This window comes from Ostrinia furnacalis, unplaced genomic scaffold, assembly GCF_004193835.3.
Source record: "Ostrinia furnacalis isolate ACB-3 unplaced genomic scaffold, ASM419383v2 OfSCF2054, whole genome shotgun sequence".
Lineage (NCBI taxonomy): Eukaryota > Metazoa > Arthropoda > Insecta > Lepidoptera > Crambidae > Ostrinia > Ostrinia furnacalis.
The window spans coordinates 1288790-1312784 of NW_021132293.1; the positions used below are offsets into that span (position 1 = coordinate 1288790).

The 23995-nt window shown below is 35.8% G+C and overlaps 1 protein-coding gene across 2 annotated transcripts in view; it reads right to left on the reverse strand.

The window, feature by feature from the left end:
* The window catches only part of LOC114354552 (homocysteine S-methyltransferase 1), a 29092-nt gene extending 6179 nt beyond the window's left edge, over window positions 1–22913 (reverse strand). The window contains exons 1-5 of one of the 2 annotated variants that reach the window (XM_028306977.1): window positions 22759–22913; window positions 15884–16077; window positions 12089–12259; window positions 6950–7050; window positions 344–505 (exon numbers count right to left, since the gene is read on the reverse strand). In XM_028306977.1, coding sequence (XP_028162778.1) covers window positions 344–505; window positions 6950–7050; window positions 12089–12259; window positions 15884–16064 — 615 coding nt within the window. In that variant the 5' untranslated portion in view covers window positions 16065–16077; window positions 22759–22913. Of the gene's footprint in view, window positions 1–343; window positions 506–6949; window positions 7051–12088; window positions 12260–15883; window positions 16078–22399; window positions 22577–22758 lie in introns of those variants that run through there. The other variant, XM_028306976.1, reaches the window with a different exon arrangement.
* Window positions 22914–23995: the final 1082 nt, after the last annotated feature.

Genomic DNA, 23995 nt, shown 5'->3' on the forward strand with positions numbered 1-23995 from the left:
GTGACGAACCTTTTCATTCCGCGACTGTACATTTGCTGCTTGGTAACCCAACTAAATGCTTCGCATTTAGACAGGTGTTTACATTAACTCGTCCACATGGAGAAGATAGTTCTCCCCATTACCTACAGATGTATAGGAAGTGTAGGTCCCAGGTAAATCTATTGCAAAACTGAGTTAAACATTACCTTCCTGAACTTCTTGAATATGATCGATAGCTATCGCTAAATACTAGTTAGCAAGCTAAATATTTAGATAGCAGCGTAGCTAATTTCATACCTTAGGTACTATTTGCATAATCGTAGCATTTGCTTGATTTGCATGATTGCGATGAAGTAGGACTAACCTTGCAGCTGAAGGACAGCCAGGCTTTGACGCCGGGGAATTCCCGCAGCAGGTCGCACAGCATCTCCGCCTCTTCTTGGCACGGGATGGTCTCCAGCGCCAGGAGGTCCACTCCAGCGTCCACGAGCGCCTGTACCCGCGGCCGGTGCCAGTCGCGCATTGTCTACGAAGAAATGGCGGGTAAGAATAGTGGTCTATTCCACTTAAATCACCTGGATTTGATCACCCAGGTGATCAAAATGGACTCCAGGCGACACTTTGGTTTCCTTAGATCACCCATGAGTAAGAACACCTTGGTGATCAAAGTGGAAAAGACCAGAATAGCTATATTTTTGTTTATTATTCGATAAAGGAAGATCTTAGTTATCAGTACGATAATAAGTACCTAGTTTAACGAGTTTTCTGTAATATTAGACCATAAAAACTCTCTAATTAGTAAATGGTTTATAGGCAGTTAATTATTGTGCGGCTCCTTATGATTTATTTTATTTTACTATGTTTCACCATGTTAACACTAGAAAGACGGCAAATTTTAACTACCTACCTAGAAAGACGGACGCCGGTCATATGTCCGCGCTCGTAATAAAACACTATTTGTTCACAAAATACTAGATTATGTTTTACAAAACAATAAATTAATAATAAGTTAATATTTTATTTTTTACATTCTTTCGTTTTTTACGCATTTTATTGTTTTATTATCATAACAAGATCCAAATAATAACTTACGACATCCATCACATACTTAGTAGTTATTTCACTTCTTCTTATCTTAGGTGTGAGGCATGGTTGTTTATACTCAAAAATGTTATAACATACTAAAAATGAATTGAAATGATGAAATATATTATGTATACTTCTGTGATCAAATGAAATAAAGTACTTAACGCCATAACAACAACAGTCTCCTCATATTATAAACATTTTACTAATATCAGTCCAAAGAGTAAGCGCGCCGTTTTTATAGGTACAACTACATTTTAAATAATAATAAAAGCAAATTAAAATAATTTAATCATGTAGTTTTGAAATACTACCCAAAATAATAAAAGTCACAAATTATCAGAAACTTTAGTCAAAACCTCTACGATTTATTAAGGTTTGAAATTCAAATTGCAGTCAAATGACTGCTCCCGTCTTTCTAGTGTTAAAGAGAATTCCTAATCTGTAAATTACCAAGTTACCTGGAAACAGATGGAACATTATTTAACTTTTTAGTTACTACAAAGAAGTTTCACAAACTGAACCTTAAAGCAATTTCGTATTTCTATTGAAACCTTTGGAAGTATGAAAATTTTGGCACTTTTCCTGGTTACAGCGACTCCGTCTATTCTCGCCTTTGTGATTTGATAAAGGATGTGCGTAATTAATTAGTGGCAACATGAAACTCAAAATTATCTACTTAAGTTGTGAGTAAAACCGTGTGTGACAGAGTTCGCAGTTCGCACCGACACATCTGTATTTCAAGATTTCATACCCAGTTTATTGTATGAGAACGCGAATATCTCCCATTAGAAAAGAGGTAAATATTATTGGCCACTTTGTTGGCACGCATTACAAGTGGAAAATACAATTAACGGGGAAACCGTGTTCAAACAATAGCAAAGGGATCGCAAAATTAATTACAGCTGAAGTAGGTATTTTTGTTACTTCATGTTTGCTTTTGATGGCCATTTGTTCTAGGTTTCGTTAATTAACTGTCCACCCCAGTCAAATGCTCTCGGTCGAAAAAAAGACGAGGAATGGCGAGGGAGTTTTTCATATTGGCGATGTAAATTTTAATTTGCCGGCAACTTTACGGCCCTCTTTACGATTTAGCTGCCGCTTTCAACCTTTATTAGGCTGTGCATTCATGGAGCCCGGGGTTCAGTATGGGGTCATTAGAAATATTTTATATTATTTGTGAAAATTGAATTCCCTACGTTGCTACGAGTATTGAATTCATTGAAAATTATTTACGTTTGGTAACTAATTGGTCAGTTAAAGCATGTTAACGTACAAATACCTAATTTACCTTTTGCAATTAGATACTTGAACCGGTTGTGGCAATTGAACTTGTTAGCTTTTAATAAACAGATTAAGTATTGTGGTTTTGTTTTCATTAACCCATTATAGACTAGCGGTCCCATATGGTACCACTTTTTTGTGTGCTTTAATTTGGCTCTATACATTAACACGTGAAAAGATGCAGTACTCTGATTGATGCAAGTCGTAGCCAATAGATATGGTCTATGCTTCTAGGAATAAAAATTGACAGTTATTCTTTTCAGTTGTGTCTAATTGATGATTGAAGTGAGCGCATCAAAATTTTCTCTTAAAAATTGACGCACCATTCAAGTATGTGATCGTATTTTTTTTTGTGTGATAGTAAAATACTGATTTTGTTACAATCTTGTATTCTCCATAAGTGCTCTTATTGTGAAATGGTGTAAAATTACGTCGATAGGTAATAATAATGGGAAATATTGTATGTCAAAATTACTGGTACCGTACGGTACCGCTAGCCGCATACCGTGTCTTTTTAATTATTTTATGATTTTTAATTTTTACTGTATTCATTGCGAAGTATGTGATATATTCAATGGTATATAAGGTATACAGGTAGATAAAGTAAAATAGTTTCCTATCCTTTACAAAACCATGGGTTTTTATTTATTTTAGATGTAACTTACACGAAACATTGGCAGTTTTGGAGAACGATGAAGGTCCCAAGACGAAGCAGATATTTATAGAACGAACTCGAGATAATTGCAACTCTCGAACAATATTATAGTATAGGAAATGTTACGTGGATCTAAGTGCAGCGTGCAATGCCAAGCTCCATTCCAAATTTTTGAATATTCAAAGATAAAAATGAATATTCCTTACCCAATATACAGTTTTTTTTACATTTAATATCACTTCTGTTATTTGCTTGTATATTAATACACATAATAATAATAATAAAATATATAATTTACCCTATTTTTATAAAAACCATGATAAAGTTATGTTTTAACCGACTGACACGGTAAGAGGCTAGCGGTACCATATGGTACCAGCATTTTTTTTCCTAGATTACAGGTCGGATCAATTTTTAATGCTTGTATAGCATTATGTAGACCATAATTATGAACATATTTAAAAAAAAACAAAAATCTGACACTTTAAGAAAACTCAGTCTATAATGGGTTAACTGAATTAAATAAACTTGTGTGTTAATTATATTTAATAGAAACACGGCCTGGATTAGCAATACCGTCGAAATTGACCTATTTCGATTGTGGTAACGGAAAATACCTCATTAAGGTTTAATTTGGAAGTTTATCTAATATAAAAGCTTAAATATTACTTGGGCAAAATTTAGGTAGATATTAATTCACTACTACTATCAGGCTATGCGAGCTCTAGGTACTCTAAAGTGCCTAAGTAGCAGACTCTACCTACTTAAACTATAACTTTAGAGAGCAATACCTACTTATAAAATACTAACTGTCTGAGTTCGAGTAACTTCTATCTACATGTAAAGAGTTCCGAATATTCTCATCGCATCAAAAGTCTTGTCTATGTCATTTCCATGGAATGAATATTAAAGAAAAAATTAAATTTCTGAAAACGTTTTTACCTACCTCTAGGTAATTTGGATCTGTGATACAAAAGATTTAAAATACTAATTAGGTAATCCCACATTACCAGACAACATCAGTTTTCACTAAAACTACATTTTCGAATTTTTAAAATAAACAACTTGAAAATTTTCGAACTGCCTAGGGGGGACTCGAACCCACAGTTTGAGAAGCGACTCTATTCGCTAAGAATTTTTGGTAACGATTACATTTTCGAATTAAGGCTAAAATTACGGATTTTCATCATGTTATTTTGGATTTCTGTTATAAATGATTTTCAACTAAATCAGTTTTCCAAAATGTTCAACAAATAACTTTCAGCTTTATGTAAAGCTTTTCATACAGTTTTCTATTGTCTAATTTCAACAATGAAGCTTGTCAGTTATTAATTTACACTCACAGCTTGTGTACCTACTACTTGCTGATAAAGTGTCTTTAGGAACAGGAGTATGATTAGGTAGGTACTTATCTGCCAGATAAAATATAGTTTTGTTTTCACAGGACTCGGATATTTGTCATAAGTAAACAGCAACAAGCATCTCCATAACTCTCTGAATCTGAACAGGCCCTTATTATTACAAAATGAATCAAATCCAAAATCACCGAATAAAAAAATCACCAGAAAACCATTATCCTACTCTAGTTTACTAATAACACTTAACTATAACTGTGTAATAAATTGCGTGACTAAGCATTGGACCACTTTATGCTCGCTAGAGGCTGAAAGGACCCTAAAATCTCGTGGCGTAATGTACAATAATAAAAATACTCATTTAGAATTTACTGCTTTTAGTCGGAAAGCTCACCTTTAACATTTAGTGGAATTGATTCGATGAACTGAATCGCCTCTAAAAGCTCTCGATGACGTGGAGATAGACCTAATTAGTTGGCAGTCAGGTTCATTTATTTATAAACGGGGATATATAAGATTCCGGCCAAGGTTTCCTCGGTCGGGACAGCTATTTTAATGGCCGTGGCCCTTTGCAGCGAAGTGGGTTATGATCGCGAGTCAAGATATGTCAAAATGAAAGCAATCAAAGAGTTTTGGCAAACCTAATTGGGTATAAGTAGGTACATTTTATAATTAAGTGCCTACTTTGACTTCGGTTAAGAGCTTTGGACATCGTTAATTCGTCTGGATTATAACTTCTTAAGATATAATTGAATCGCGAAACTCTTAGGCCATCCTGACTGGTATCAATGACTTTTCAGAGCCTTTTCAGTAGATAATTATTTTTCCGGGTCTCGCTCTTCGAGGATGAAGGAAAACATCGCCAGGAAACTTGCACATTTATCACTTCTTTAATCAATTGTGTGTGAAGTTGGGGAGGAAATGGCAAACCGCCCTATTACATTTCTACTTTGACTCGTAAACGGGGATTATGGGTAGGCCTGTATGTTAGGTAGTGTTATGTAGGCGTAGATAGCACAGCGAAATAATATGTACCGAGTGATAGAAGTTATCGTTAAGAATGACCTATTGGTATAAAAGGACATAACCCAAAGTTTTATTCTAATTAAAATATTCGGTAGATAGAGATTATGGTAATAGAGTCACATTACTTGCATCGGCAACTGTGAAATCGTGCGTCGTACTTAGATAAAGAATTACAATGCGCGTCGGATAATCTTACGACATAAGATATCACTTCAAAAGTGAGTATATCTACAAAGATTGTACGTTTGTCATGTACCAGCGTGCGTCGTGCCCTTAAACCCTTTGTTACCGCCAGTACTAATCCACAAATCCGCGGCGCGGCCCGCGTGACAAGTGTGGGTGATTACACAAAGCGACGTTCGTTTCGCCACACTATTCTCTACTCCCGAGCTTCCACTGTGATATGCATTTTTTGTATTTCATTCCCTCTTTATAAAAATGCACCTTGCAATATAGAGTTCCCGCCTTTGATCAGAAGCCCAATCAATACCGCTCTGCAATGTCAGTTACATATCAAATTCATTAGATACCTACTAGTGAGAGCTTTCATTCATTTGTACCTATTTTTGGTATAACATTCTCTCATCATAAAGTGCATCATAAATCGTTGGAAATATTATCGGACTGTCTGCTCAAAATTAAATCAATATCGGTCATTCAGTCTATACCTAAGTATACCTACCTACCCAATGCAATATAAATGTATAAGAGTACGCTAGTGACGTTGGTGGATTAGCAAACGATAGCTCTTGTCCTGATAACGCGTGGGTTGATAAATTCATCATAATAAGTATGTAGGTACTACCTATGTTAAATGTACCTACGTGCACTTGCCTTCATTATCTGTATTATGATAATGAGTAGGTACATTATTAATGAAATTCAGCATTATTTAGATAGACATATACTATATGTATAGAGACATTTATTACAATGGGACATCACAAAGTAAGGACTATTAATTAATACCCTACACAATCATTTATATTCAAGTTGCGAAAATTGTACAAAAGAGATGAATAGTAAATTGTCGCAATCGCGAGGGTCATTGCAATAGGACCCCACTCAGCATTATGTCATTATGACCCACGATAAGGAAGGTCAACCCTGGTTTTTCAGTGTGCCTCATGCGGAGAGAGTCACGGACTTTGAGATACCAATAAATAATACTTACCTACATTAGGATGTATACAGATTTATTTATGAAATATTATTATTTATGTGGTCCAGTGTATGTAACACTGGACCACAAAGAAAAAGGGTTGGTTATAAAATCTTCAATATCTTCAAAAGTTTACCTAACCTAGCTTTATGAAGCAAAAAATACTGGAAAAACTACGTATTTTCATTTAATGTACATTATTAAAATAAAAAGCTTATATTAATTTAGTCTTTATTTCTTAAGGCCAGGTCAGTTTTGAAGTAGGTACTTAGGTATAGAAGGTTTTTAAACCGACTCTACTTATTTCTTTGTGGTCCAGTGTATTAAGTGATGAATTTAAGTGTACTTTATCGAATTTGTTATCGAAAGCTCTAATACTTAAAAGTACCTAGTTTAACTTACCTGTACAGTTGTGGTATCCGCGTAGCTACCGTCATACTCTGAGCCATCGTGCAAATGCGCCCCGTACGGGCCCACGGACCCCACCACCAAGGGGATGTGATCTGAAGACAATAGGAAACATTAGTTATAATTGTTTGAGTTGCCAAATAACTATAATAATAATAACTTATAGATCAGATACTTGGCTTGGCCCGTATCTGGTTTTAATCTTACCAGCACCAAAGCTGAGATAAAATATACGAACAAATAATAATAATAACTTTTTAGCTACCTACTTGGGTGCCTGAGCCGGAGTAGGTACCTACCTACATAATTATGATGACGGCTGCCTACAGTTGTCCTCTAACCCCCTTATTAATAAAAAGTTACACATGGGATGAACACTGGATTAAAATGACAGTTGTGAACGTTTGTCATACCGTCTTTTATGAATTTTTCTTGCTTGATTAAAGATTTATTTTATTTATTTATTTCGATACTAAATGACAATTTAAACCAGAGTTCAACTAGGGTGTAACTTTTATTAATAAGGGGAGGAGTTAGGTACCTACTTAAACGATTTGATTTGTAAACTTTCCTTCAGAATTCAACGTCAGTGTTCAGTATGATACACGTGGTAAGCCAATCCTTTAATAACCTACTTATCTACATAATTATATAATAAATGATGCAATTCCATTTTATGATAATTAACTTTACTGTAATATTGTAATTCCAGTTGCGATATTCTAAGTACTTACGAGAATTCGTCCGACCGATTCGGAAAATTCATTTCTGTTCATTAGGTATGAATGAAAAGCTATTAATTTTTCTTTCCACGAATTTATCTGCCCTACTTAAAATAAGGTATTCGCACAGTAATTATAAACATTATAAATTTTCAGAATTTTTGATACATTATCATGTCCAAATCGTCTATGATCATAATTAGTACCTATTGATTGAAACTTTCTTACCTAAATTGTGAAATTATACCTTGCAAATGATATTTAAAAAAAAATGTCTCTCAAGGACACAGAGTAGATTTTTGCTATCTTCGTGAACGGCCTGTCTATTTCGCTTGACAGATGCAAATGATCTTTTTAATTTCTTTGTTCTTTGTATTCTTTCCGTTTTCTTTACTTCGCCATGAAAAAAGATAAAAGTTAACCGTTTTATGATTAAAATTAAACAATATTTTCGCCATTGTGCCTTTATTTATAAAGTTTTACTTTGGTGTAGAAACGACTGATGTTAGTTATCTATTAAGTAAGTAGGTAGGTAGTATCTATTAGTAAGATGCATGGACTTTGAAAACAGCTTATTATTTTGACTTTACATACCTACCTATTTACTTAGGTACACATAAATCATGTCATTGTAAGCATGCACTTAGTGCACATGGCTCTTTTGTCAAAATCGATAGAGCTACTAATTAAGTAGGCAGTAGGTACATAATATGTAATACATATGTACCTACTTAGTTTATTATTATTACTACCAAGGTCTTAAAAAATCCCTTTACAATTTTTCTCTTAATTAAGTCGTAATATCAAAGTTTTTAGATTGATAATGTCGTCTCGTGTCAGTGTCAGCTAATAAAAATTAAGACAATCTTGAATTGGATTTTGCTCCTGAGTGATACTCCGCTCCCTTGTCGCGAGTACCGTAATCTTATTAAATTAAAAGCAATTTCTAACAGTAAAAGATTTTCACCTTTTGTAACGGGTCATATCCCTACAGGATATCGAAGTAAAATAATTTCGAATTTTCAAGAATGTAATTATACAAACCTCTCTATTTTCTCTAAGGAATTTGAGAAATTATATGTATATTTAAACAAGTCGCCTTCCTCAGTTAAATTGATTAAAATTGTAATTTTGAGGTAGTTCTAGATTTACTGTACCTACTTTTTAGTGAAACAATTAATTCACTTTTAGTCACACCTAAATAACAACCTCTAGTTACTTACTCAAATAAAATGATTTTGGTTTTTTAATCGTCTTGAGGTTATATCTGTACCTCTAGTAGGAAAAACTTTCGAGTTCGTTTCGTTGCGTATTCAAAGTGTCATCGAAAAATTTTGTATGAAAAATTAAACAGCGCCCCCTAGGGCGGCTATAATATAGGGGGCGCTGTTTAATTTTTCATAAAAAATTTTTCGATGACACTTTGAATACGCAACGAAACGAACTCGAAAGTGTTTCGTACTAGAGGTACTGTACCTAACTTTACGTAGGTTGGTACATCGAATGTGTCCAGTCCAGTATCACCTGCTTCACTGAGCTCCACTCGGTGGGTGCCCCGATCCCGTATACAATGAAATTGATACTCGTAGTGCTACGAGATAGGTATGTAGATTAACTCATATCCAAACCATCGCTTTATTGGTCATCAATCATGCGCCTCAACTGCGTTTGGATCTAAAATACACCTACGTTGGTATACAGAGTGATTTCAGGTATGTGTAGGTATGGCCAAGTTTGAAATTGTCAATTAATTAAAAAGCCTCACTGGAGATGAACTGAACTATTTTGATCAAAGCTGAAAAAGTAACATACCACCAGTAAACAGTGTTAGAGGAATAAAATTGTGTAAAGTGAAGTCAAACGGCTGACTACGAATAATACCTATATTTTAGCAGCAGAGTCCAGTCTAGCCGTGACTCTAGTCAGATTTTTTTGGCATTTCATAGTAAAATTGTTAATTGGATTTGGCCATCCACGCACAGATGAAAAAATTCATTCTGTATGTATATTCACATGCAACGCATAACATGGACACCTAATCCTATTGAAACCGTGTCCCGCACGAGAGCAGAGTGTACGGAGAAAAACAAAACACTCGATATCTACAGATGGCCAGCATGCAGAACTGCGGTGCTTTACTAAGGTTGATTGTTAGAAAGCAACGTGAAACCCAGCCAGACAGCCACTGATTCCACAAAATGTTTCGTTTTTACGATTTTGGTGCGGAAAACTGAAAATATGCTTCCATAAATTCAACATTCGGAGTGTTCAGATTTGAGGCGAATGTTTTGTGTATTTTTTGCAGGAAACGTTAACGCGTTGTTATGTCGCGCACCTACATGTGCCGTTAGCCCTTGCAGAGTAATTAATGCGTGCTTGCACCCGACCCTAGGGATGCGGGCCCGGGAATCTTTGTTTACGCGAAAATGCAAACATTCTTGAAATTTTATTAATCCTCGTAATAAATTACTTTTGCGGTGTAGGTAAGTTTCGAGTTATTGCTCGAAGTTTTCATAAAGTTAATTGCTGCAAAAGGTTATAATGAAATGCAAACAGTAATTGCTGAGTAAGTAATAAAATAAAATAGTATGATAATATTCAATTGTTGCCGTAAACTCAGAACTCAAAGTCAGGAGAAATGGAAGGTGAGTAAGTTCATTTATTGAACACGACTTGCCTTTTAGGTTTGGTCAAAGCCCTGAGTCAAAGCCTTACTGAAATTCAAGGAAATCTTCTGTGTATGATTTTTACGTCTCTACCTCTTTGACATAACATTTATGTGCTAGCCACTGTGTAACTAGTGGTCACAATATTTTGCTTTTTTTAATGTGTACCATATTTCCATTGAAATATTTAATGGTTAATTCAAACGATAAGCCTTAATCGGCTGCAAGAAACAGCCTATTTTCCCGCTCCTGTTTATTTATGAGTTCACTTCAAAACCGCCGCCCGCACTGGAGCATGTAACCCGCCAAAAATCACTCTCTGATCCCTACAACTCGCGACAACCGTATAAATAAGGCAGAATAACGCCGCTCGTGTCAATCCTCGAGTTTAAAGGAGTTAACTAATTCTCTTTCGGGATATTCTAAGCCCCTAATTAATATTGACAGATTGTTGTTCCGAATTGGAGGGACCGATAATGTTGTGCATTCCAATTCTAGTCGGGCATAATCAATATAAGCAATTATTTTGCTCGTGGTTTTAATGATAATATCATTTCGTTCTGTGGGCTGCGAGATAATATTACCGCTTATTTCAGGCCAGGTGAACCAGATAATGACGGAAATCGTTCAGTCGTACGCAATAATATAAAATAAGCTAATTAATTATATCTCCAATACCATTAATTAAAACAGCGTAACTGGTTTTATTGTAAAGGAAAATATAGGTGCACTTCTTTTAGCAAAAAGCTATTTCAATTTTGGCATTAAAGGAACATTAAGCGAATCCTTCGTGCTTATAAATGGTATGTCAAGAACATGTTTCTCAGTTTTATTTGTGAGGGGATGATTTCATGAAACGAAATGATATTGTACTTCTGAAAATACTTAGCAACATAGCCAACACATTTTCGTATAAAATATTTTAACTAGCAAAAAGGGCAAAAGATGGAAAATGCATCTACGCCCATACCTATCTTTATAAAATAAGGTACGTAGAGTAACATTCTTTAACGTCTTTATGTGGGTTAAATTCTATAATACAAGAATCCTTTGCACGTAGGAAAATATGCTCGACTCTTAACATTATCGAAGTTATGATTCTGATATGCTGGGTATACAGGATGTGCCTTATGGTGTATTTTATGTCGTTCCATTACAAATTCGCACGGGAATGATCATAAAGTTCACGCATGCCGTGTTCACTCCATCACAGGACTTTGGTTTTACTATCACTAATGGAAAAAGGTCTGAAACCAGTAAAGATGTGCGTATTTTTTATACCTTGTAAGACTTTTTCATTTTGACCTTTGTGATCAATCAATCAAGCTAGAATTTCACCTTCAATAGTTATTAGAGAATGTTGCAGAAAGATTACCAATGTCGTAATTTTACAGTTTTAAAGAATCACGCAATGAATTATGATTTTAGAGATAGGCTTTTTCTGACAAGCTTACTAGAAAATAGTTACTTAGGGCCCCTTTGTACCTCGTTGTAAAGAATACCTACAACCATTTTTATACAATCTGTTATGAAAGACATAAAAATGCCTCATCATTTCTATTGAAACCTACCTTATAAATGGGGCAACTTTAAGACACATTATTACACAAAAGATTCTCGATAATTTTCATCACTCCACAACGTTAAGTTCGCTCATATTCCCAATTCAATTAAAATTGAAATTTTACGAATGTTTTCTGTGATACGCTACATAATTTACTTATGTGTATGTAACATGTACTGACCGCTCTGCAGGTAGTCCTGGAACTCGTCGAGGTAGATGGAGCGCGCGCGCACGGCCAGCTCGGCGGCGCTGGCGATGAGCGCGCGCGACTGCTCCGCGCCCAGCCCCAGGTGCTCCGCGAAGCCCTCCACCGACGCCTGGTACGTGTTCGTTATTATCACGTCCGCCCCCGCTGCAAAAACATCAATTTCATACCTCATAATTCTATCCCCATTAATCACCAACAGATGTAATGAAAACGAATGAATCCCAAGATTAATGTTTCAAAATATTCAACCGATATCTCCCTACCTTTCATATCTACGATAATTAAACACGCTCTCAAAGTTCGCATTTGTAAACTAGCACGATAAATATTAGCGAAGTTCAGCGTCGCGTATTATTAACAGTGAGTAGGGTGCGGCCAAGAGGCGTAACAATTAATGTTATTAAAACTTAGAGTAACGCGAGCCGGCTGCCGGCAGACCGACAATGAGGAAACGTGCAGAAGCGGGCCTGCCGACGATGAAAATTATGTAGTAATAATAAATAAACGGTGCACGGGCTGCGAATGGAAACGTATTAGACACACAAAGTGATTAATGACGGCAGGAAGTGTACCCGGGGCGAAGCTCCGGCGGCCCTCGGCCCGAGCCTGCAGCCGGCCCGCAGAGCCTCCGCCGCCCGCCCTCTACTATGCAAATATGAAGTAGTTATTCGACGCGACTGAGTAACGCTATCGCTTGGCAACTACCTACCGCGTCCATCATAATAATCGCACGAAAACATCTGGATTCTCCAGTCATTCTCATAAGTGGGCTCTCATTTCAACTTGTTACTAATTTAAATCACAAGCTTATTTTATGACAGCACTTTATTCCACAAAATATATCTTTCAATTTCATTTAAATTCAGGAAATGTAATGGTGCTTATATTTTATGTCCCTCCTTTAAAAGGTGTCACTGTAACATTTACAATTCCGCAAAGTACGCGGCCATTTTTTATATTTTTTCATATCAAGTCCCGTATAAGAAGAAGCAAAGCAAGGCAGTAGGCTTTCCCCTCCAGGGAGTTATTTGCTTGCAGACACTTTTCAGCTTTTCCTTATGAAAAGAAACGGTCCGTTTTGTGGCGAAGAAAAGCGCTTTCAGAGGACGATGACACGAGACGAGGTCGCACTCTCGCTGTCAGATGCAAGAAAATGACGGGCTAAAAGCGACCTAACGTGTAATCCGTCAAAACACGCATGTACACTTAGCTACGAGTGTATTGCGGGCTCACTCCTGTCGCTCGCTAAGTCGCTACGCATTCGTTTGCGGTTGCTGTGCGCCCGTGTCGGTAGGTGTGTCTTGAAATTCATTCAAACTTCGCCTTTGGAATGGGGAACAAAGCAATTACTTTGCAGTTCAAAGGGATTAGTTGCGCGTGACGTTGGTAAACAAGCACCATCCATCAGATTTCGCGCAATATGTACCTACGCTTTCCAACCTCCTTGTTTTAGCTAAATTAAACGTCATTCGGTGCGAGTAGGTACCTAACGTGGCTTAAATTGTTGCAGTGAATGTAATAAAACGATGCGATAATAATAGTGTCTAAAACTGTTTGCACGTGGACGCCTGGAGGCGCAAGTGTTCGTTGATGCGCAGAAAGGCGCTGACATTATTCATGGCCCGAGCACCATAGCTGCAATCTTTGTAGCTAGATAGTTCGGAACTTGTTACAGTGATAAGTTAGCGCGTCCCGCTGATGCACATTACCTATCAGGCTGCGAGACTGAATATCCAATATCTACTAGCAAGTTTGTAAACAGCAACAAACTAGATAACGCTGTGCCTTTAATCATTTTATGTTGGCACTAAAAGATAATGGATATTATGATACGAGATCACTGTCTGTAGGTACGCAAGTATCAATAAACATACGTTGTTGTATGTAATAGTTGTTATATGTTACATGTAATAGTTAATTAAAATTATATTACTAAAAAACTAAAGGTTCAGGCGGACTCCAATCACACGTTTTCATAAAACTTACTCAATGCAAAACTTTTAAATACTGAAAGATTGGCCAGTTTCTAAATAAAAATGTTATCGTATTTAAAAAGCGCACTTAATGCAAAATATGGTAGCGCGTTACTTTTGATTAAAACGCATAACGAATATTTTGTACGACTTTAAAGACTTTATAGCGTTCGTAAATGTTCGCAGCGAAGCACTACCTTACTTTCTTTCAAATCCCCGAAGACTATTAACAGAGCGCAATCTGCAAGAAGGTATGCTTCGCGGAGTGCTCATAAGCTCCCCAGGGTGCTCTGCCGTGACCCGCGCGAAACTACCTCCAAAGTACCTACCGCAGGTAGTATCGAGTTTACCTGTGCCTTACAAATATTCAGGTTCACAAAGTTTTCGACCATTTTGTCTACCCGTAGAACTTTCAACGGTTGTGACCCCGAGGCTCTTTTCGTCAATTTGAATAGAACTGTCGCAAATAATTGTCTAAAATCTCTGTGAACTGTGCCATTTTCCAACGAAAAATAAACTTAGAGCGACGATAATGAGATGATTGAGGTAAAAAAAAATTTTTCTTAAATATAAAGGCCCACTTAATAAATAATTCATAATAAAAAGCTAGAGAACGAGACTAAGTAATTAAAAAATTTTAAGAAAGAAGACCAATTAATTATTGTATTGTGTTTACTATTAGTAAATTATCCAACAGGGCTTAACACTTTGAGCACTAGTTATCGAGAGAAGTGGAGCAATAAATAACGCTTTCAATACTGATCGGTACTTTCGTTTAACCGGAAGTCGAAACAAAGCCTCGGACTAAAGCTATTAACTGGTACATTTAAATAAATACCCTGTAGGTAGAGCTTTGCTTCCTCCAATGGAATTAAGAATCTATAGAGTGGATGAATAATAAATAGTGGTTTCAAGTATTTCCTCGTTAATTTTAATACGGAATGATTAATATTTTAAATATTTTGTGTACTTAAATATTAATTCAGTGCAAAAGCCACTGCCAGAAATTTTAAATATTTCAGAGCTGGTACGCAAATATTGAAAATAAATATTAAAGATTTCCTTCAACCGGAGTCAAATAACGATTTTAATACTTTTTAACGATTGTCCCTGATAATCTCGTAATGAAAGAACAAGGAAGTCTATCAATTTTTATGATAATTTTGTTCTTCAATGGTGGAATCAGCGACTGGTAAAACGAGTCATTTGGAAAATTAACTACAGGCTGCTATAGAATTTCTACGTTTATACCTCTGTGAATAGTTTTGTTCATCGAATCAAGTGCACACTGCGAAATACAGGTTGAAATTCCGTAATTATTTGCTAACATAGAGCAAATGTGTAATTTATTAGTAATTAAAATAACGCATTTCGGTCTCTTCCTTTTATACCCTGCTGTACGTTGTTAATATTTAAATAATTTATTAATAATTATCATATGAATTTAATTGAACAGCTAGGGTAGGGAGACCATGTTCAACAGTGGACGCCCTTCGGCTGAAAATGTTGCTAAGTACCTATAAACACAATTAACGTAGGTACCTAAGGGACGAACCACGGTTTTTCAGGTATTCCAAAACTTTTTTGAAATCTACCTGTTACCTTTTTATTTCGGAATCCGTTTTAAGTGTCAAAACAATTTAAAAGATAGTAAGTACCTCTCAGAAAATCGAGATGAGTATTGACAACTTCTTCAGGATGGGTATGCAAAAAGCACGCGTTCCACAGCGGGTGGAGTTACCTCTCGAAAATGAAGATAAGTCTAAACGGCATAGCAATTAAAAGATGTAGATACCTCTCAGAAAATCAAGATGAGTATTGACAACTTCTTCAGGATGGGTGTGCAAGAATCGCGCACTCCACAGCGGGTCTCCGTCGATGACGTGGCCGACGTGGCACGACAGCTGCGTCGAGAATCCGCCGTCCAGCACCACGATGTGTGGCGGCTCGGCGCCCTCGCCGCTAGGTGGCGTCATTGTGTGCCGGTAGCTGGAATTTAAAAAAAATCCTTGTGAAAATAATTTTTTATTTTTAAACAGCTAAAATAAGCGTGGCCAGTTTGAAAATTATTTTATAGGCTAAATGTCTAAATAATTGAAAACAGGCCAATCACAGGCTTGAGTATGTGCGACTGATTCATATTTTGAGCATCGTTCCTTACAATCTTCTCATTATTTGCAGCTGTGCCAAAATATTTTTAAAAAAAAAACCGGCCAAGTGCGAGTCGGGCTCGCGCACAAAGGGTTCCGTAGCAGCAAATATAATAAACTTATTATGTCAATTTATACACCTGGTGAATGGAGCCTAAACTCTCCCGATATTTTGCCTTGTACTTTTATGTATGAATATTAATTTTATATATGTATTTATAAATATTCCGAGCTAAAGAGGTGGCAAAAGCAATGGCAAACAAACCACAATCAATAGTATTCGGTTGTCGCTGAACACTTGGAAACTGAATACATGACTCCGATAGATACGGAAACAAGGCTTTTACATATATTTTTTGCGATTTTCCTAGAACACCAACAAGACTATCGTACACACGCAGTATTCCATTAATGTAATAAATACAACTCCAGTGCCCCACTAATCCCACGTCACCGTCATAAATTACTTGAAGGTGCGTCTCATTTTTAGGTACAGGTTCAATCAGTTCAGGGTGTTGAAATAATTCTAGCTCACGCGGTCTAAATGATGTGCACCGAAGTAACTTTTCATGAAATGCGCGAACCACATCATCTTCGATATAGTTATTATAATTCAGAATGTAGGAAAACGTATTATCTANGACATGACGAAACTATAAGGGTTCCGTTTTTGCCATTTTGGCTACGGAACCCTAATAAGTGATCTTTTCCTTATTTAAAATACATTTCTTCATTGTTGAATAAAAAAAGAACTTTCACAGAATAACAGTAGGTTATGTACGAGTACCTATATTATATCCATTATTGCAATTGAAATAAGACAGTGACTCTATCAAAATCTCGGTGAAGTATCGATAAACACAAAAATGTATATTTTTTAAGTCTTGAAAATCTACCAAATGCATTTGAATCTTACATTTCTAATTACTGTAAACTTGGTTCCACGACTTTCAATGAAAATTGCCTAACGCAAAAAGTTATTTGGGTTAGAAGGTTTAGAAACCCTGGCTCAAAGTAAGTGCTCAGCCTAGGATGCGAGGGTAATGGATTTAATTCGCACCAGGGCAAATGTTTGCTGATGAAACAGATGTTCTCTACACGGTATAGTTTCCAGTATATTCTACACAAGTTTACGTAAGTTTTGGCTTAGTTAAACTTTGGTAGTGCCCGGTTTCAGTCGAATGCGCTTTTTTTAAGTTTTCTGTGATGGCCAAACATTTCCTAGCTTTGTTGGATAACATTTCCCAGCTTTTGTTTTAAATAAGTAGGTACTCTTCTTTCCTAACCATAGTAGTTTGACTACAAAATTAATGTAAAATTAAGTCTTACTTATTGTAGAGTCATAGACAAGTCGAAATAGTTACAATATTACTTTCGAAACTGGTTTTTTTATATGTCAATTGCCTTTAGATGATGAAACATCGCCTTTATTTACATAACTACATAGTTATTATGCTGATAAAAGTAATTAAATTTGCTGCTACGCTAGTGGTTATGACCGCAAATATAGTTGTATGATAAAGCTAGCGATTGAAAAAGTCAATAAATAAAATGCTAAAGCTACGAAGTTTCTTGGAAATCTAAAACAGGCAACAAGTGCAGGAGGGAAAATAGTACAAGACAAAATCGCGATTCTGTCATCCGTGCTTTTGTTCCACCACTAACTCTACTTCTAAAGCACTTGGTAGATGCAGTTTTCACGGTAGACAATTTTTTGACTTAAATGAAAAATGCGTTCACTTTTAAAAGACAAGACTGTCAAAACTTGAAACATCCTTTGAGGATAGAGGACCCCATAATTTGTCCATATCGGAAAACCTTTTAAGACTATCATCTCCTACCAATAAACTACCTATCTTTCAACGTTTAAAGGTCACGAAGTTTAGTCATGTTCAGTCACTGAATAAATGACCTCTCACTTTGTAGGTACATAAATAATACTTGATTGTTCACACTGGTTCACGAGTGAAGCATATTGGAGCGGTTCCTTTTATCCGTAATAAGATTTAGTGCTCAAGCGGAATATTTTATTTATTGTCTGAAGAAATATTGAGATATGCCCTGCCTGTTTCCTGTGACGGCGTAATGCGATCAATAGGTATCATTAGGGTTCGGAAATGGAACGGAAGGAGGGGGGGAGCTTTTCATTGACAAAGGTAGGCAGACTATTAATTATTTCGGTGTTTCTCTCTATACTTTGTGTTAAACATATTTTACAAAGGGACTATGGCCTATCTTTTCGTGAAATATAAATATTCATTTACTGCTTACTTACCTAGATGTATTTAATTAAATCTGCTATGGCTACTACTTTTAAAATATGATTTTATTTTTGAAACTCGGCGCGTAAAAAAATATGTACTTATTTGCACCTTTTTCTGTATGAAATCATATTATAGTAATTAAACTATATAACTACCTAAAAAAATATGTACTCATTAAATACCTAAATACTAACATAAAACAGATCGTCATAATATTGATAACCTGAAGATACTCGTTATCTATTTACATAACTTAATGATTGCACTAAACATAGATATTATTCTTTTTGCATTCAATTTTAAAAACAAATAATAACTGACGTAGGTAGGTACTTAAATATCAGCAATGCATAAGTTATTTTGCTCCAACACCCTACATAAGCCTAGGCGCAGACCACCGATTTTTTTAGTTGGCCAATAGGTGGGGCTGTTTATTAAGTGCGCACATTACATCGATTTGGTATCGGCCAATATTTCATGCAAATTAGAATCGGGCCCAACTATCAGCCAACTAACAAAAAAGTCGGTGGTCTGCGCCTAAGCTAATTGATCGGTGATAGGTATTAATAATTATTTTGGACATTATGAAATTACTAACATACCTACAACCTGTCAAATCGTTTGGAAATGTTCACGCCACGCCATATTCACAATGCCCGCGTGCCAGGGGCTTTACTGCTAATAACTCACTCATATCATGAGTGTGAAAAGCAATTTGGGTAGGTCCGGAAAATGTACACAAAGGTATACGCACACACAGTACCTCATCTGGGACCTCATACGTGTTAATGATAATTGAATAACCGAAGGCAACATTGGCAGAGCTGCGCTAACTTATGTAGAGGCGGTTAGTATCCGGAAAATAGGTACAATGATGGTCGACATGTCTGCGGTTAGACCCTTGTGAGGGACGCGGGCGCGTGAACCCCGACGGCAGAACATTATAGATCACAGGGTTAACTCCAGTGTGCACATCGCGATCTCTGTTTATTTATGTTCATATGATAGGTATATGATAATTTTATTCTGGTTAAAACTAAGTAGATAACAAACAAAATGTAAAAAACAAACAACTGAGAGATTACCTACACGTGTAACATAGTCACATTATCGTCGTCGACTGCTGCATAGCTTTGCACCAGTCATTTCTCTGAATCCTAAACCATTGTACGTAAATGACAACATGACTTGCATGCATATTTTATATAAATACATAAATACATAATTCATCTGCACTGAAAATGTCCTTGAGTTACATACAGTCTAGACGCGATGAACAACGTGTCTATATTTCCTAATAGCACCTGTTACACACACTGGTCATATTTACAATTTATCAAAGATAAGGATGTGTTTTATCAATCGTATTGTATCATCATGAAATACAAGCAGTCTGCATGACTACAAAGTCTATCGTTTGATTATAGGAAATCCAAAGTGAACACATCACCATCAAAGAACCTTGACGCATTTATTTTGTTGAAACTATAGTGTACATAACATAACTTAAGTAGTTCCACTTCCTTATGGTGTGATAAGAATACAAATCTGCTCGTGTGAGAATTTCCTTAAGATTCACTAAGAAAACCTTAATAGAAAAGGAAATAAAAAAGTCATTAAATATAAAATTAAGTAGCCTATTGACAGTGAGAGTTTCATTCAACGATATAAAGCGACTACGGTAAATATTCCCTGTAAATTTTATTTAAGAAATATTGTAAGTAGCTGGCTCAATAAAAAGATCTTTAGATCTTTCGTTGACATTCATTAAATGTTGTTTAGTCGCGATGTTGTCACAACGCAGATAAACCCAGCTCTATCTCACTTTGTGCTTGATTACAGTAAAATGTGAGCATTATTGAGTTGAACAAAGTAACTGAACGATAAATCAGACTCCTCACCTATCAGTTAGGTACGACTTTGAGACCAAAGAAGGTCAATCATACTGATGTCACAGTAACTCTCTTATCACAATTAAAATAATAACATGCATTTTACATTCAGCCCGCTTATTACGAACAATTTATTTCTCAACGGTCCCAACGTGTAACATTTGCGGGGAAACTCTTAAATTGTTTTAGAAGTTTCCGCGGGTTCTCCCCTGTCACGAAGTTCTTGAATTATTCTGGAATGATATAAAAATGTGAAGGACACTCTAATTAAACATAAATCACTATACGAAAAACTCGTGGCTGTAAAAGCGGTTGAGACATTTTTGCTGCTGAAGAAATATCGTTTTCGGTGACAACAATATTTTAAGCTGCTCGACATCCACCTGAGCTCGAAGGGTGTCGAAATGAGTTATTGTGACTGGAGGTGGGGCGGCACTACTCGCTATCTGCTTTATATTAAACCGAGTTAGCATCTTGGAATTACACCAGGTGGATTTATGGGAACAACTCCCTGTCGCGCTCGTAAAAGGAGGTTATTTGATCGAGACATCTCTCATTGCTTTTGTCCACCTTCAGTCTCACGTAGGTATCAGTTCCAAAATAAAATATATTATTATGATTGAACCCGCTGCCAGTGAACCGACATCCATACCTAAGCGCATTTATGAAAACCTGAACAAAGAACTGATCTGATGCTTGGTAGTATTGAAGAAAATTCTGATATTTTGATGAAAATTTGTAGACGCAATCTCCGTAATTCATGCTAGACCATGCGTGCACGGTGCAACAAGAAAGCGTCGATACACTTGGTCTAGCATACTTCTTCGTCCCCATAAAATGATGTGCGATGTGTCACTTATGCTTGAAATATACGGTAGTGGTAAACTCGTATACATTTTCAGTTAAAATCTCTCATTAATTTTAAAATTTATTCAATGATTAAAAAAAGTCTCACCACACAGACAGCTGTAAATTATGATTTCACTAGTTATTATGTAGGTACCTAATATAAAAAACACCCTGAATAATTTTGTCGTTAGATAGGTATATGAGTATCGTTTTAGGTAAAATATAAAGTATTGTAAACCGGTTGTACTTATTTAAGAAAAAAAGCTAAGGTTAACATACGAGTAGTAGTTTAAATTAATGTATATTACTTACGTTATTATGTAATTACTAGTCAGTTTATAAGGAAAACGTTTTAATTATTCGATATTTTATTGCACTGCTTAAACTTATTGAGTGGGTGAATAAATGATAAATTATTGGAATTTATTCATAATCAAAACATAATCATTGCCAACAGTATCTAAATTGAAGGTAAAAAACCAAAAAACTGATCAAGACTAGCGAAGGTAAAAAAATCTTGCGTTTTAGAGGTCATTAGGAGCTATTTGAGTTGTGTATACTCGTATTATCATGATATGTGAGGTATTTGTTGACAGTGGGCGACAAAGGTTATTTTATTATTAGCTCTATATTCAGTTTGGCCATGAATAAACAATCGTGTTCGTCAAATTTACTACTGTGACTCTACTTTATTTTTTTGTGTAAATTCCTGTATGCTCCTGTAATTTGCCTCCCGTCACATTAAGAAAACCGTATTTAATTTAATATCATGAAAAATATAAGAAATTACCTAATTAAGCATTTGTAAGAAAAGCAAATCTTAAAAATTATAAATCAGAGAAAATTATCTAAAATGTTTGCCTAGGGCATATTTGATAACAGCATCTCAAATGCATTTGTAAACAACTTAATAATTATAACTGAAGTAGGCTTATTAAAATTTTCAATTAAATTTTGACATCTATCCTATTCATTGCATCATTTGCATCGTCGCGCATCGTCTCTACTATGTATAATAAGAATTAATTTAAAACACTTCTATGTCAATTAAGACGAGTGCAGATTTCCTTATGTTTAAATTATTCAACTTGTTTAAAAAAATTCTACCAAATTAGGACTAGCTGTAAGACTAGCTGTAAAATTCAAATATACTCACTTTAAAACTTTGAACTCGTGCGTCAAATGTTAAGTTTACGAAATCGAAAAAAAATACGATGTAAACCGGCGCACGGCGTCTATACAAACATGAACACAAACCGGCGCGCGAGCAAACACTATCAGGAACACGCGCGTCGCACACGCACTGGCCGGCTGCCGGCTGCACAGTGGTACACGCGCCGCGACAAAAACTCACTGAATAATCACTAATCGCTAATGATTTACAGTGAATCTAAATCGTTTGCTGGAAAACTGTTGAAAATGCAAGATTTCACGACTCACGGCCCACGGGGCATCTTCCAAAGCTAGAAGAGTATTAAAAATAGTCTTACTTACTTAATACATTTACCTACTTACATTTTGCGTTGTATAAGTATTTGATTGTTGAGCTAAATAATCGGATTTTGTAACGAAATCACTCGCGTATGTAAAATATATGTAATGTTATTTGAGCAATATCACATAATTAGATACTAATTAACTCATGTTATTAATGTTATAACGTAAGTTTTAATAACCGAACAATACGAAGACTAGATGAAGACTGACAATATTTATGAAACGCTTGTTCGCTGTGCGCTATTTCCAGAATATATTAACATACATGAATATTAAATGGCAATAATAACGTTAAGAACTTATCATCGCCGTGGCATAATGTCTATCGTTATTAAGTCTGTATTAAAAAGTAGAGTCAGGCTTTGTGAGCACAAATTAAAAACATATTTTTCCTGTTTTTTACCGTTTGCTATACAGTGGGCCCTCGCACAGCAGGCTATTGGTTCGCAAAGTACCTACGTTTCGAGACACCAGATAGATATTAATAGAGTTATCAACTCGGAGCAATGTACTGGCGAACATAGTAACTAAAACACGGCTCGACAACATTCCGGTGATAAACAATATTTTTCATAATAAATTTATCGGCAGAAACGCAGACGCTTAAAACTTTTCGCAACAATAACTTTGGATAATATTGTAATAGCTGTCAATAAGTTGATATTGTATTATCTCGGAGAACTTTTTAGAATATTCTTAGCTATTAATAAATAAACCGAGAGTAATTTATTCAAAGACTAGCGACCGCCCGCGACTTCGTTCGCGTGGATACCGTTTTACCCCCTTCATCTTTTCTTACGCGGTTAAGATTTTTTCATACAAATGTTTTTCCCGCTAACTCCCGTTCCCGAGGGAATTTTGCAATATTCTGTTGTAACTAAGCTTTAAGTTTACTAAGGTACCTGCGTGCCAAATTTCAAGCGTCTAACTTAAGCGGTTTAGATTTTTCATACAAAAGGATTTTCCCGCTAATTCCCGTTCCCGTCGGAATTCTTAAGTATACTATAATCTGCCCAGGAGTATGAAAAATAATTGTACCAAGTTTCGTTAAAATCCGTCGAGTAGTTTTTGTTTCTATAAGAAACATACAGACAGACACAAAAATTTTACTGATTGCATTTTTGGCATCAGTATCGATCACTAATCACCCCCTGATAGTTATTTTGAAAATATATTTCATGTACAGAATTGACCTCTCTACAGATTTATTATAAGTATAGATAGGGAAAATATGGATTCAATAGATGTCTATTAT